A 14,136-nucleotide genomic window follows, 5' to 3' on the forward strand; every position below is an offset into this window, starting at 1 on the left:
CTCTTCTCCATGTTCCAAGTTCCAGAAACAAATTTCAGCAAGATTACAGGACGGGGTAAAACAACCCCACCCCAGTGACCTCAATTTTGAGAATGCTTGCATACTGTATTACTGCTTACTGGCGGTATGTTAGAGAGGGAGGAAAGAAATTACAATGGCATTGCTAAATTCCATAGTATACCGGTTTTATTAAAATAAGTGCTTAGAAACTACAAAGTTATATTTCCAAGTGAGAATGAGAAAACCAAAAACCTTGACTCACCAGAAAGATTAATTAAAATTCAATGAAACTTGCTTAAAATGGTTCTGTTCTAAAGTATGAGCTTTATACTCTGTTTCTTATAAACAAATTACCTTGTGCAAAGCACCATTAGTGCTTTGCAAAGTCATGTTTTAAAAAAGAGAGATGAAGCTGATGTGTGGGAACACAGCTGTAAGGTCACAGAGCTCAAAATAAATCTTGACCTTGTCAGACACATTTAAGATAGGGAGGGAGGATCACAGTAAATGCTACATAATTTAACCTGTGTAAAATCTTGTAATAAAAATGCATTAGTTACACTCCTCTTTTAAGATTATAGAGCTCATGTAAAATACACCCCTCTCAGGAGCCTTCCTTTCAGTCTCAAAATGCACTGGACCAGACATTCTTCCTCAAGGTAATCATTTAGAAAAATAGTAGATCCTAACTTCAGAGGACCAACTTTAAATTCACTGCTTTGTACAAAGGAAAAAAAGGTTAGATTTGCACTGCAGCCCAGTCAGAATCTGACAGAGACAGCCAAGATAATGTGTTGCAGAGCTTCATCAGAAAATGCAGTTATTGGAATGTGGCTTTATGCCCAGAGTTTGGCATGTTTCAAACTTCAAAGGCTGGAATGCCCAGAGCTGAGATGTTGGATGCCTAAAAGGCAATGCCAGCCTGCCTTACTGCTCAGCCAGTGAGGCACACTCCAGGTCAAGGCAACTTTCAAGTTGTCTTCGAAAACAGATTCTTAACATTAGCCTTCACAAGGAATCCAGAATCCAGACATCAGTAAAACTTCTGTGAACAATTGAGGTGCATATATTGTGAAATGGAGATCTAACTAACTTGGTAAACTAATGTGGTAATGGTTATTTCCTCCAACTATCACTAGTCTCAGCTTTGCCTACAGTCTGAAAACAACTGGAACAAAACAAATGCTTGCTGAAGGCCTTATGATTCTATGTGCACATTTGTATGGGTTCAATTTTATATAAAAGTGAATCCCGAACTCCCATCACAAAGGGAGTTGATGACACAAAGGAAGAGCAAGATGTGTGTGTTTTATAACAGTGTTTTGAGGAGTAAACTATATGGAGGATTTTTCATAATGTAGAATGGGTAAGTTATGTAGTAATTGTCAGCTGCTTCATAGCGTAATGGAGCCTGGACAAGAGGGCTTGGCCCAGGAGTAATTGTGACGTAGAAGACACAACATAAATTACTCCAAGGATGAATCATTACAGAAGAATCGAACCTGAGTGTAACAGAGGGCAGAGTGCACCCTGAGACTCAGTAGCCCACTCAGTCGCTGTTGAATTCCTTTTACTGGTGGAATAAATTAACTATTTCCCAACGAAAAGGATGTCACAAAATTCCAATTCACAACATCTTGCTGAATCAATACTTGTTAATTAAAGCAACAGGACAATATGGTTCAACGCACATTTGAATTCTGATAATGGGGTATTTAGATATTTTATACAATTTAATATCCCAAGGAGCAAGTTGCAAGCCTGTAACTTAATCACAGGGTTCAAATGAAATTTTATAAATCACTCTTCCATTAATCACCGCTCCATAATCTCACACAAATTCAAGAAGGCTGAAATTATAATACTTTATTATTCACAAGGAAACAGCAAAATCTTCCTCCTCACCCCACAATACTTGACAGAAACAGGTGTTGCAGGTGATTTATCCCATTCATGACCTCAACCATGAAAATCGATCAGGTCAATGCATAGGCAGCTTTGAAATTGGTGTGAAACATACACATGAAACTACAGACAGTTTAATGTATTTGCTCATTCAATTGTGCTGTAAAGCAGAATAGCAGGACTTAGTTTATAACAACTTTGGTAGGAATAAATCTTATCTAATTTTACAAACTGATTTCTATTTGGTAACCAAAAGTCCAAATTTGGATGAGCTTGTTTCTATACTCAGCCAAGTAAAGACTGTGAAGACAGCATTCAAGCCAGGACAAAGGATATCCCTGCTAATTTTCCCTTGAAAGAGTTTCTTTGTTTGACTCCAGAGTGATCTGTGCAAATATGGGACCAAAAGGTTTGCCCTTGACCTGTGCAACTTGTATGTGAACACAGATTGACATGCTACTGTAGTAACACAAGGACATCATATCACCATCCATCAGATCTGCCCGTAACCATAAACTTTCCCAGTCCCATTTTTTTTTTGTTAAAGCTGACCCATTTCCTGTGCCATGAACACAACCACATCTCCAAATATTTAAAATAAGGCTATGGGGAAACAAAGTATAGAATATCCGACAATGAAAATATTGTGGGAGCACCATCACTGCAAGGAGGTCAGCAATTCAAGAAGATGGCTCACCCTCATCTTCTCAGTGCAACTAAGGATAGTCAATAAATACTGCCTTACCATCAACATCCAAATCCCAGGAACAAATTTTTTTTAATGCTCAAGAGGCCCAGGAAATTACAATTGGTCCAATTAATTAGTGAATATATGTCAATGACCAAATATGTTCAATGCACTATTACATACTTCTGGTTCAGGTTTTAAACAACTTGTGCTCATTAAAGTCCTGCATTTGTGCACACTATTATATGTTCTGGAACAGTAATATCTCCTCTAGTTTTGGCCTCCTGATTTCCATCACTCCAATATTGGCGGCCGTGCCTTCAGCTGCCTGGGCCCTAAGCTCTGGAATTCCCTCCCTAAACCTCTCCTTTAAGGTGCTCCTTAGAACCTACCTCTTTGACCTGACCGAATATCTTACATGGGTCAGTGTCAAATTTTGGTTGATAATTTTGTTTGTGAAGGGCTACAGAACGATTTACATTAAGGACACTATATAAATAAAACTTGTTATATTTTTAGACTGTGGATAAGTAATATTTATCAGTTACTGCACTTACATCCAATGGTCCTCCTGACACATGGTCCTCGTATATGCAGCGACCAAACACAGCTAAATTTTACAAATCAGAATAAACAAAGCAATTAGACCTTAATTCAAATCAAGGCAATTTAAACTTCCTTTACGCTTCACCTCATTGATATATAACCAAGCTAGCAAGGAAAATATTTTCAATACCTGCTGGCCATTGCAGAATGGTGATGTTATAAATTTAAAAAAAGACTTTCTCTTTGATATGGATGCTGCTCTTATCGCATTGCCTTTGTACTGACTGCCAACAGTGAGAAAATTGTCTGTTGTCACCTTTATTTGCACAAATGAGTTTCACCTATTCAAATTCAAGGGGAGCTATATTCAGAATAATATTGGGTTTAAAAGGATTAATTATGAGGGAGAGGTTGCATAAACTTGACTTGTATACATTTGAATTTAGGGTGTTCTAATTGAGGTGTTAAAATTATAAAAGGGATTCAATAGAGTAGATACAGAGAAGTTATTTCCTCGGTGAGGGAATCCAGAACAATGTGACGTAATCTTAAAATTGGAGCTAGGTCATTCAAGAGTGAAATCGAAAGGCACTTTTTAATCTGGAATGTCCTCCCCCAAAATGCTCTGGATAATTGAAATTTTCAAGACTGAGATCGATAGATTTTTGTTGGATAAGGGTATTAAGGAATATGGAGCAAAGGTGAGGAAATGGAATCGAGGTACAGATCAGCCATAATATAATTGAATGGTGGATTGGGATTGAGGAGCTGAAAGGCCTACTCTTGTTCCTATTTTCATGGTGAAAGAAATGTTTTGTCAATGGTGTCTAAACAGAACCAGAGAATAACAGATTTAAATAATTGCAGGTTTATAAATGACGAACTACAGTAAATCCTATTTCGTATATCTGTATATGACACATTCGTGGGATGATTTCTGATTTTTTTTATTTGTTCATGGGATGTGGGTGTCACTGGCATGGCCAGCATTTATTGCCCATCCCTAACTACCCTTGAGAAGTTGGCAGTGAACCGCCTTCTCGAGCTGCTGATGTCCATGTGGTATAGGTACACCCACAGCACTGTTCGGAAGGGAGTTCCAGGATTTTGACCCAGCCACAGTGAAGTATGTATTTCCAAGTCAGAATGGTGTGTGACTTGGAGGGGAACTTGCAGATGGTGGCGGTGGTGTTCCCATGTGCCTGCTACCCATGCTCTTCTAGATGGTAGGGGTCACAGGTCTGGAAGGTGCTGTCGAGAAAAAAGCCTTGGCGAATTGCTGCAGTGCATCTTGTAGATGGTACACACTACAGCCACTGTACACCAGTGGTGGAGGGAGTGAATGTCTTAGGAGATGGACGGTGTGCCAATCAAGCGGGCTGCTTTGCCCTGGATGATGTTGAGCTTCTTGAGTACAGTTAGAGCTACACTTATCCGGGCAAGTGGACAGTATTCTATCACACTCCAAACTTGTGCTTTGTAGATGGTGGACAGGCTTTGGGGAGTCAGAAGTTGAGTTACTCACCGCAGAATTCCCAGCCTCTCACCTGCTCTTGCAGCCACAGTATTTATACGGCTGGTCCCGTTCACTTTCTAGTCAATGGTAACTCCAAAATGTTGATGATGTGAGATACAGCAATGGTCATGCAGCTGAATGTCAAGGGGACATCTATCTTGTTGGAGTTGGTCATTGCCTGGCACTTGTGTGGCATGCATGTCACTTGCCACTTATCGACTCAAGCCTGAATGTTATCCATTCTGTAATCCTGAATGACATTTGGCCTTTTTTGAACAACATGTGGCATTTTACTTTGTAGCAATATTTTCAAATTCTTCTTATCTTCTCAGAACAATATGACACCGAGGAGGACTCTACTTAGCAATCCTAATACACTTTCAGCATTCTTCTAAATATATATCAAATTTTATAGAGTTAAGCTATTGCCGGATAAGATTAGTATTATCATTACTCTATTTGGCATATTAAGTTTTTGGATGTGAATGCAGAGGATGTCATTACAACATTTTTATATTACTGTTCAAGTTCCAGGACAGTAATACTATACCAGCTTCACTCCTTCTGGTTTGCACTGCCATTTTGCTGTCCTCTGTCAGCCATCATGCAGGAGCAAATCTAATGTCCAAAAGATCAAAGAGACAAGTGGGTCCCCGTTGCCACCACAACCAGGCCCTTTTACATTTTCAAGTCTAGCTGATGGCAGGGGAAACCACAAGTGTGCAGGCAGTTGCCCTTTTATAAACATAAAAGGCCTACCGAGATGGTTCATTAATGTAGACGGGCCAATTTGGTATAGGGGTATAAAGCGACTGTCATGCCCCACCTAGTGGAAGGGGCTGGTGAAATGACTTCTCTGTCCCCTTGTTTGGTGAATGATGTATGGAGGCAAAAAAATGTACATTCACTAATGTATATCTTGTACTTTCTCCCCCCCAAACAGATCATATTAAGTGGATGAGAAGATAAACTACAAGTAATTTTACCTCCAAATGCTGCTACAAGCAATGGATATCAAAAAAAGTTTGTTGCTCTGGGTTATCATACCAGAACTTTGGATGCCATATGTCATGTCTGCTTGTCCTGCTATGTGTCGATGTGACAATGGATTTGTTTACTGCAACGACCGAGGCTTGACATCCATTCCTGCCAAAATACCAGAAGACTCGACAACACTCTTCCTACAAAACAACCAGATTAACAATGCTGGGATCCCCAACCAACTGAAGAATCTATTGAATATAAAAGTAATTTACCTTTATGAAAATTATTTAGATGAGTTCCCTATAAATCTTCCTAAATCTCTGAAAGAGTTGCATCTTCAGGACAATAACATTAGGGCCATTACACATGATGCACTTTCAAGGATTCCCTTGTTGGAAAAGTTACATTTGGATGATAACTCAGTGTCAACAGTCAGCATTGAGGAAGATGCTTTTGCTGACAGTAAGCATCTCAAATTGCTCTTTTTATCCAGGAATCATTTAAGCAGCATTCCCACTGGCCTTCCTAAAACGCTGGAGGAACTGAGGCTGGATGACAACCGGATTGCAACCATTCCGCACTATGCTTTCAAAGGCTTGGTCAGTTTAAGGCGCTTGGTACTGGATGGCAATCTTTTAGCTAATCAAAGAATAGCAGATGAGACTTTCAGCAGACTTCAAAACCTGACTGAACTTTCTTTGATCCGAAACTCTCTCATTTTTCCACCACCTAATCTACCTGCTTCAAACTTACAAAAGCTGTATCTTCAGGATAACCTCATTAGCTACATTCCAGCCAATGCTTTTTCTAAAATGAGACAGATACAGCGGCTGGACATATCCAACAACAATTTAACAACTTTGCCCAAAGGAGTCTTTGATGACCTGGCAAACTTGAGTCAGCTACTCTTGCGCAACAACCCTTGGTATTGTGGCTGCAAAATGATGTGGCTCAGAGACTGGTTACAAACAACTGCATTTCACATCAATGTGCGAGGGCTTATGTGCCAAGGGCCTGATAAAGTTCGAGGAATGGCAGTCAAAGACATCAATACAGAAATGGATGAGTGCTTTGAGATCAACTTGCATGGCAGCAACACAGCTGTGAAAACAACCCCAATTGTTCATACAGCTACTGCCACTCAAGGAATGCAATTCACATATAAACCAAGACGACCAAACCTGAAGCCACCAGATTCAGCTGTGGACTATCCTTTGTCAGGAAGATCAGGAGCAAAGCCGATAATCATTAACGTGATGCCTTTAACTGCTGACAGCATTCGTATAACATGGAGGGCAACGCTACCAGTCACATCCTTCAGGCTCAGTTGGCTCAGACTAGATCATAATCCATCAGTAGGTTCCATCACCGAAACCTTGGTACAAGGAGACAAGACTGAATATCTTCTCACAGCCCTTGAACCCAAGTCAACCTACATCATATGCATGGTTACAATGGAGGCCAGCAACTTCTATGTAAGGGATGAAACACCAGTCTGTGCTAAAGCAGAGACTGCAGACATATATAGTCCTACCACAACGTTAAACAGGGAGCAAGAGGAATCGGACCAAGTAGGCCTTCCATTAGCTGGTATTATTGGAGGCGCAACAGCCTTAGTTTTCATTGTTGTTGTCCTTGCTGCATTATGCTGTTACATCAATAATAGGAATGTTTTTTCACATGATCAGGTGTACAACAGAGGTTGCAGGAAAAAGGATGATTACGCAGAAGCAGGGACAAAGAAAGATAATTCCATTTTAGAAATCAGAGGGAGTGGCTTTCAGATGATTCCACTCAACAACCAACAGCGACCAAAGGAGGAATATGTGATTCACACCATATTTCCATCCAATGGGACAAGTCTTTACAAGAACACTCATAATACAGCCCTCAGTAGTAACCGAGGTTACAGAGACGGTGGGATACCAGATGCTGAATATTCTTACACGTGATTGCAGCAATGCCTCATAGTGTGATCATCGCCACTGCACTGCAAACAAAAGATATTAAAAAAATCAAAAATGTTAGGGATAAAACACACAAAGTCCAGCAGAAAATGCCTGGCACATATTTTGTACATTTGTCACATAATTTATATTTAATATGCTTAAATGATTAAAAAAAAAGCTGGACACTTAGAAAGAAAACACAGCTACCTAATTGTGTACAAGCCAGTTTTTCTTTTTGCATTTTGGTTCGAAGTGGGATAAAGAATGAACAGCCTACTTTGGAAATACAGTCCTAAGGCAATCTAAAGACTCCAAAATCCTTTATCACACAGGTAAATATCTTGAAGAAGAGTTCATAAGCAATTATTTCCCCCTCCCCCACCCCACCTGGAGATTTACAGTATACGGTCAAGCAAAAAGCTCAATACACATACATATAGTCCTGTTTCCTTGTGCAAGATTTAAGGCTTTACCTCCACTTCAATCAGAACCATTTGTTGATGTTTTGTTTATTTTTTTATTCTGCTATGACTTTTTTTAAAAAGAGAAAAATAGTTTTAAATATTTAGTTCTTTGCTGTCTTGTTTTAGGACTTTATCTTAATTGGAAGGAGAGATAGACTTTCATAGTTATTTTTCAAGACAATTTTACTTTTTAAGTTTTGAGTTCGACTTTTGCCTCTAGTTAAAAATGTGTGTGTCTAAACCACGAATTTCATGTCAGGCCAAAATGGATGTTCTGTCGTTATCAGGCCAATAACACCGTTAATTTTATCCTCAATTTAACCCTTTGAGGACAACCATGGGAAGAATTTCAACTAAAACATTTTCTTAACATAAAAAACAATTTTCACATTTTTTTTGAATAACACTGTGAACCTCATTGCTGTCCTGGGGTTGCATATTGTCCCATAAAACAAACTGTTAAAAAAAAAATTCATGTTGTTGCATTTGATTTGGACAAGATTTAGCTAAAACTGCATTGGTTATGAGTGGAAATGCCCTGCTTTCTATTTTACAAAAAAAATCACAGAATACTTGTTCGAAAGAAAACAACGGAGTTACAAAAGTGACTAGGAAAATCAATACTCAAAGGGTTAACCAAGAACAAAATACTCTCCCCCTTAAGAAGTTACATTGAACATTGTGAAACGAACAATCTCAAAATGGAATGGGTGCTAAAGGTTACACTTTTGATGGAAAGTCTCTCTTGAGATACTGAGGGTGTGCAAGCGTCTGAGTTCTACTAACCTAAGATCTGGAGTCCTGTGCTCTTCATTTTAAGGTCAGTCTTTTGACATCTTTACATAGGATGACAGGGTGCAAAGGTGATACTGGAGACTATCCAGAAATGGAGTTCTGCCATACAGAGATTTCCTTCTGTCTTCATTCAAAGATCCCCATCCTCCCTTCCAAAAGGCTTTCACTTGATTGCTACATATTGTTGATGGGGCTTTCCTGAATATTTGAGCCACGAGCCTCAAACCCTTCTACACTTTTGCCTACCAGGCATATCAGTAACCTGGGTTGGAGAATAACTGAGAAATCATTTGGAGCTCTGATAATGATTTTCCTGTAAATATTTTTTTTAAATTGTGTTTATCGAGTTACAACCGGCCTTTTACATAAATCAATCTTAAGATGTGAAATGTTCTAACATTTGTATGACCCCTAAATATTGGAAATGAGAAATAATATTTTCACACTAATGATTGTGCTATTGCAGTTGTTATCTAACCTGTTACTACCATTGCCCAGACTTAATTTGTTTTTAAATAACCATGAAGTATTGATTTTTTTTAAATCAGAGCATTTTAATGAGAATAATGATGACTTCCCTGCTGACCCCACCCCCCCCCCCTACCCTCAGTACTTTTAAATTACTTTCAAAATTGAAATTAACAAGGCTGACTGTAATGTAGCAGAATGCTGCTGAGAGTGTCAAGATATGCATTTACATTCTCCATAGGCTGGATGTTCTGCAGTTTGACTGTTCAGTTCATGATATACATGATAGGTTTAGACAGTTGTGTCTAAACCGTTGCGTCTGTCACACCAGTTGGTCTAGACAGAAGTAGAACCATCTGAGTTAGAGGCATATTACAGCAATTTTAGCATATATACATTTTTTATATAAGTGTCTTCAGAAGAGATGAAAGGATAATAAACTCTTAAATTAAAACAGTTTTTTGAAAGTGCATCACTGAAAGAGACAATTAAGGGGAATGTTATGCAAAACATTTGTCTCAGCCACCCAGAATGTAATTAAAACATTGTGCACAGTACCCAATATTACAAAGAGTAGTACATGAAATAAAATATTGATTCTGATTCTCAGCACCATTATTTGAGGGAGATGTGAATTTACGGCTTTAAACTGGTAACATACCTCATTGTGGTGTGGTGCTTTTTCAAAAACAGAAAAAAGAGAAAATGAACCATTAATAATCTTTACAGCATCACTCTACCAAACAGGAAACCCTCCAGATGCTTCCACTGGTCTGATTTACAAACAGTACCTAGCAGTCAAGCGCGAATGATAACCTGTACCAATACTACTTGCATATCTTAGCGCCCAGTTTCAAAGTCCTTGTTCATGCAGTAACATTGGCCATGAAGGCCATATCTTAAAATATCATGCTACTGGCTGACAAAGATAGAACAAAGGCACTTTTAGTGCAGTGACTGTAAGCATCCACTACTATAATGTCGAACTCATCCTTGAGCTCATGCTTTAGCTTAATCATTTTGAAAATCTCATATGCCATGAACAGCATTTGGTGTAATATTAGTTAAATAAACAGAAAATAAATGTTACCCCCTCAATGTCCCAGTGAGTTAAATGAGCCGTACAAGTTAAGACAATCCCAAGCTGGCCTTATTACAGAGAGGCAAAGTATGTGATGTACCTCACAGTCAATTTATCGGTTGACGTTTCCTCTCCAGGTTGGCCATGGACACTTGGAGAAGGTAACTAAGGGTACCTGGCACAGCTGCAACAGCATCTAGCTCAGCAGAAGGGACTCCCATCAGAAAATGAGAGGATTTCTTAAATTTCTGCTTGAACAAGGAATTCTAACTTGAAAACTACAGATCTCTTACGGGCTGGAACTAGACATGCTTTTGATTTGATTGACTTGACATTTATTCCTCTCCTCCTAAGTTCCCCCAATGCAACACATCATTTTGCACTCAAAAAGGTCAGTAGATAATTTATTTCTCATCACATCCTGCAGCCAGGAGGTATGCTGCACAGTAGGATGATTCACCTCCCCAATCTTCCTTCCCTCTCACAGAGTGAAGACTACCATCTATTTAGCAACCACCCCGGCAGCACAACCAAAGTCAGGAACTGAACCTATGTTCAAACACTATCCAGCACAGCACATTTCAGTTTTTAACCTGTCAATTCAACACGTACTGTAACCATATGCAACCAAATGACTACTCTACCCAAAATACATTATCTTCAATTTTCTTATACTGGTACTAAAGCATAACAAAAAAAGTCATATTTACAGCCAATTAAATGTACTTATCAGCTCATAACGTTAAATTGCTCCCACCACCACTACCACCACCACCACTGAAAGATCCATGATCACCACTGCATCAATCTCAAGTTATACACATTAAAACCCTCTCTTCAAAGACAACTCAAGTTTGGCAGGGAAAAATCTGTAAAGTGTACAGTGGGATGTACTTCACATGAAGTATAAACATGTACTCACTCACCATATGTTTTACTGAAATTGTGATGACAATGCTGGTGTTCACAAAAGTGTTTCCTTTTCTTCCATTTCCCCTTCCAATGACTGTTGAGTTTAAAAGAAATGCACAATCCAACCTTTATTGTTCTCCTTTCATCTGACTGTTCCGCCCCTTAAAACCCTTCCCAATCCCAAACACAGCACGTATTTATTCATTTATAAATCGATTTAAGCTCTGGTCGGTCTGTAACCAGGCAGATATAATGTTTTTTCTTTAATGTGTTCCTTAAGCATACTGCAGCATTTACTCTTTGACCAGCTGTGGTGGACATTTTGAAATAGTGCAGAATTACTGACCTGTAAACAGAAATGTAGATGTTTTTCTATGATGTCCTGAATCCAGTCTCCTCAATTGTCAAAATACTGCTGTGGTCGGCAATAAACTATCACGAAAGAATTGCAGAGCAAACACATTGCCCACTAGATCAGTCATACCACCATCATTGTAGTTCACCTACTAACAATAATGTTGCTTTCTCTCAATTACTTGGAAATGAATAACACCTACTTCACGTGAACTCAAGACCATCAACCCTGAGGTGACACAAAATAAAGAAATAATCCACCCAAAAATAACAGTCCTTACATTTTGTGAAGAATTACTGTTCTGTCTTTGTAAATCTCTTGAAAAATGTCCATGGTGAGCAGACTCGTTTGTTTTTATATGGCTGGGGCCACAATGGCAATAGCACATGTATGTAAAGTCTACTGCAAAAACAGTAGTGTGCAGCTCAGCTGAGCAGGTGTTGCCCAGCATACGTCTATCCTGTCACAACATACGGTGTCAACATTACACAAGGTAACGCCTTTTTTCCTTACCAAGGAATTTTTTTTAGGAGCCGCTTACTTTGAAATAGAAACACGAAGAGTAATTAATACCATTGAGCCTCTCAGTGCACGCACCAAAAAGCACCAGAGGAATCAAGGGCTGCCACCTACCAACTTCAACACAGAAAGTCCACTTTCGGAGCAGATTATCTGGACATTCCTGAGAGGTAAATCAGACACCAAAAATTTTATTTTTAAGATAAAAGTTAATATTTTCCATATATTACTGTGACTACTGATTATCCTTCACTTTTTAATCATTTTACTGAAAGCGAAATAAAAATTGGGGCTTACACTTGGGAATAAGGTAGAAGCTGAAATATCAAACAAACTTTTTTAAAAATGATGATTCTAAAAATCTGTGGAATTTACAATAATGGAGACATTTGACATTCCACAAATATAAAATTAGTTTTTCAGGGCCAGAGAGATTGTTCAGCAGTAATTATGAACATAGTACACCATTAAAAACCCAGTTAACCCTCATTCAACAAGATATAACTTTTTCAAAGGTTTTAACAGCGAGCCTGATAATATAAAAGTGGAAGATCACATCAATTCAAGTGGTTTCAGAAGATTTCCATCTGTGACAATTTTCAACGGCACACCCTATGGAGGAGCAAGGCATCACTGACAGCAACTTCTGGATTTCCATGTTTAACTGCGCATGTGCTAATGCCAAAATTTGCTGTCAGTTTCACAGTTGTGACGACGGTGAACGTTTTGTCATCATTACAACTGCAAAATCCAGGCTATATCATTGCATATCGCTATTTGCCACACTCGGCCTATTCTGGACAAATATACATTTTGGCAGAAAACAGATTTTTTTTCTAAAATTAGTTAAAAGGTGCTGTGTGCTAAATATCACAGATGGCCAAAAAGTCAGTATGAATACTGTCTGTCCCCATCATTCTAAAATATTCTATTGAAATCTCAGAGTGGAGTTTGAGGGACAAGTAACGAAAACATAGAAAATAAACTTCAGAGAACATGGGTCAAATACTGGAATTACAGAAATACAAAGTTCCTGTATACCGTACTCACTTCCTACGAAGACTAGCTTTCAAAAGGTGAATTATCAGCAGCTCCAGCATCTGTTGCATAATGTGAATAATTACATTCTGCACAACACAATAAATCAAGGGGAGCAGGTTAATTAGTTAAGCTCAATAGCCATGATAAAAAAAAAGATAGTCATTTCTTTTTAATTTTCTAGCTGTTGTATTGTTTAGGGTTGGCTTGCTGTGTTTTTAATCATGAGAATTACTCCGCAGAAATGAGGATTTTCAGAAGATAAAACCAAAGTGCATTGTGAAGCCCTTTGGCCTCTTTTTGTAGGTGCCTTGAAATTTTAATGTTAAGTGCGTGTTCAGACTTAAACTGCTGACTTTTGTTTCTTGTACATATAAATGTGAAAATTTCTTTGTTCTCTTCAAAATAAAATTTAAAAAGTAAAGACTCAGTGCTTACTACCATCTACTACCATCAAGTTACTAAAGTAACTTAACTTTGTGAATTACATTTTTACATACATAATAGTATATACAGCACAAAGACAGGCCATTCGACCCAATCAGTCCATGCTGGCACTTATGCTCCACTCCTCCCATCTTTCTTCATCTAAATCTATCATCGTAACCCTCTAATCCCTTTTCCCTAATATCCTTGTCTAGCTTCCCCTTAAATGCATCTATACTATTTGCTTCAACCATTTCCCGTGGTAACGAGTTTCACATTCTCATCACTCTTTGGTAAAAAGAAGTTTCTTCTTAATTCCCTATTGGACCTCTTGGTGATCATCTTAAATTGGTGGCCTCTAGTTATGCTCTTCCCTGCAAGAGGAAACATTCTTTCTGTACCCACTCTATCAAAACCTTTCATAATTTTAAAGACATTTATGAGGTCACCCCTCAACCTGTTTTCAAGAGAAAAGAGACCGTTCCTTTCC

The 14,136-nt window shown here is 38.5% G+C and overlaps 2 protein-coding genes across 2 annotated transcripts in view; one reads left to right on the top strand and one right to left on the bottom strand.

The window, feature by feature from the left end:
• LOC137356090 (leucine-rich repeat transmembrane protein FLRT1-like) overlaps positions 1–7,733 on the top strand; it is a 162,595-nt gene extending 154,862 nt beyond the window's left edge. The window contains exon 3 of the mRNA XM_068021900.1: positions 5,599–7,733. Within this exon, the coding sequence (XP_067878001.1) occupies positions 5,648–7,591 (1,944 nt within the window). The 5' untranslated portion in view covers positions 5,599–5,647 and the 3' untranslated portion in view covers positions 7,592–7,733. The remainder of the gene's footprint in view (positions 1–5,598) is intronic.
• LOC137356091 (ADP-ribose glycohydrolase MACROD1-like) overlaps positions 1–14,136 on the bottom strand; it is an 866,553-nt gene that overhangs the window by 800,074 nt on the left and 52,343 nt on the right. The window lies entirely within an intron of this gene.

This window comes from Heterodontus francisci, chromosome 44 (assembly GCF_036365525.1).
Source record: "Heterodontus francisci isolate sHetFra1 chromosome 44, sHetFra1.hap1, whole genome shotgun sequence".
Lineage (NCBI taxonomy): Eukaryota > Metazoa > Chordata > Chondrichthyes > Heterodontiformes > Heterodontidae > Heterodontus > Heterodontus francisci.